The 2,443-nt window shown below is 45.0% G+C and overlaps 1 gene segment (V, D, J or C); it reads left to right on the forward strand.

Annotated features, from left to right (window-relative positions):
* Positions 1-1,003: 1,003 nt before the first annotated feature.
* Positions 1,004-2,173, forward strand: LOC119002872 (T cell receptor beta variable 16-like). The segment is given in 3 exon segments: positions 1,004-1,081; positions 1,183-1,641; positions 2,157-2,173. Coding segments are annotated over 3 exon segments (525 nt in total).
* Positions 2,174-2,443: the final 270 nt, after the last annotated feature.

Raw genomic sequence — 2,443 nt, forward strand, 5'->3', positions numbered from 1 at the left:
TCAATGCGTTGCTGTTACTTACTTGGAATGGGGAGGGGAGATGAAAAAAGAAAGTAAGCAAAAACAGGTCACAAATAAACAAGTGCGCTATTTGAGATAAAGGATGATTGAGAGAAAAATCAGGGAGGGGGGAAGAGAATCTATTTAAAACAAACACTAATAAATAAACAAGCTAAAATACACCTGAAATATCAAGAAGGTGAAATATTCGACGAAGGAGTGGCTAGTTTCCAAATCATACAAACAATGACTGCAGGGATCTGCATTACATGAAAAAATAATTAGATAATTCATCATCAAAAGGACTGCCCAGTTCTGAGTTAGAGGCTGATGTTCACATCAGTGATAGAAAACATTTTTTCAGAAACTGCTAAGAGTAGTTTTTTTAAAAAACAATTTATTTCATTTTATTTATTTTTTAAGAGTTTATTTATTTATTTATCTTTAGAGGGGAAGGAGACAGAGAGAAACATCAATGTATGGTTGCCTTTCGTGGGTCCCCTGCTGGGAGTTGGCCTGCAGGGAACCAGCCTGCAACCCAGGCATGTGCCCTGACTGGGAATCGAACCTCGATCCTCTGGTTTGCAGGCCCGCGCTCATTCCACTAAGCTACGCCAGCCAGGGCTGATAGTAGCTTTTGTATCTGTTTGCCTATCTATCTATCTATCTAGAGAAGGAAAGATCTGGAAAGAATATTACCGGGGTGTTTACAGTGTTCATCTTTGCCAGTGATATATGGTGTTTGATTTTATCTTTATTGTCTATGTTTCTAAAATGTAGATCTATTGTTGCTGTTGGTAAATACACACACACACACACACACACACACACACACACACAGAGATGTTTTAAATGAATAGTTTTAAAATGAGTAAAATATAAACTAGCTATATTTGCTGGGCTGGAATAAAAGCCTTCCTTCTGATACCACGAGGCAGTGACATGACAGTTCTGAGTCTGCAAAGTGCTCACGTCACAGGGAGCTTGCAGATGGGCGTAAATAGCCTCCTTCTTTTGCCACTTCCTGCCACCATGGGGTGCAGGCTGCTCTGCTGTGTAGCCCTTTGTCTCCTGCAAGCAGGTGAGTCTTCACCACAGAAGAAAAATCCTGTTCTGGGTTGGCCACCCCCCTTGTCAGGGTCCCTCCTGAGCTTTCTGAGCCCCCTTTTCCCTCTGTTACAGGCTCCAGTGATGCCCAAGTCACTCAGACTCCAGGACATCTGGTCAAAGGCAAAGGACAGAAAGCCAGGATGGATTGCACCCCCTCCAAAGGACACCCTGTTGTTTACTGGTATCAACAGATCCCGAAAAAAGAGTTTAAGTTTTTGATCTCCTTTCAGAACGAAGATATTATCGATCAAATAGAGTTGTTCAAAGAGCGATTCTCAGCAAGTTGCCCCAAAACCTCACCGTGCAGCCTGGAAATCCAGTCCTCTGAACTGGGAGACTCGGGTCTGTACTTCTGTGCCAGCAGCCAGTCCACAGTGCCGCAACGTCAGCTCCTCGCAGTGCACAAACGCATCCTGGACACAGCTCAGGAAGCAGCTGGCACGTTGGGCTGTAACAGAAGTCAACTGGAGTCTGCTCGAGCCACAGTGGAATTTCACACCAGGCTAATGCGTGTGGAGCAGCAGTCAAGGAGTAGTGAACAGACGATTCTGGGAAGAAGCAAAGCAACGATGGAAACAGTTGGGCCAGGGTCTGGAATGGCTGTCCTTCCAGCTCTCGTTTCTTTCTCTTATTCTGTCTGCTCCCTCTTGTCTCTCCCTGTCGTCTGTCTTTCTTTTCCCCTCCAGTCCTCATGAAAATGATAAGATGGTCACTAAAAGTCACAAATTCAGCTGTCACCATCCCACCACACTGATCAAGAGCAGCCCAGTTCTTTCCAAACCTGGGTTTAAAATCCCAGGGTCAACAGCAGGCTGGTCATGACCCAGCTGTGCCTGGAATACGCACCTCTTGTCTCGTATGTAAGCATTCGAAGTCACGTAAATCCCACTTCGTTGTGTGTGCAGTTTTCTCTTGGATTTTCCACTCAGCTCCACATGGGGGAAACACTTCATTGTTTTTCTGTATGAACATTTAGTTTGTTTCTTCTAAATGGCGCACAGTGTCCATTCGCCCTCCTCTAGGAACAATACCCCATTGTCCTCCAGTTTCCAGCCAGCATTGAAAATGCTTGTACAGATAAGCTTTATGTACCCAGGATTGCAGGATTCCACGCCCAGAATCGGGGTTGCTGAGACTTTGAAATGCTGTATGTGTGTGCTACTCTTATGTATCCATATTACCACTAGAGGGCTCTTCGGAATTGCTGTGAGTCTCAGATGCCACAGAAAAGTGGGTAAGACACTCTCTGTGTACAGCATCACCCAGTTTTCTAGGTTGTTGCCAGTCCCAGCTATATAAGAAGGTGCTGATCTTTCTCTTCCACCCCCACCTT

The sequence above is a fragment of the Sturnira hondurensis genome, unplaced genomic scaffold (genome assembly GCF_014824575.4).
Source record: "Sturnira hondurensis isolate 20B ecotype Veracruz unplaced genomic scaffold, ASM1482457v3 Scaffold0018310, whole genome shotgun sequence".
NCBI lineage: Eukaryota > Metazoa > Chordata > Mammalia > Chiroptera > Phyllostomidae > Sturnira > Sturnira hondurensis.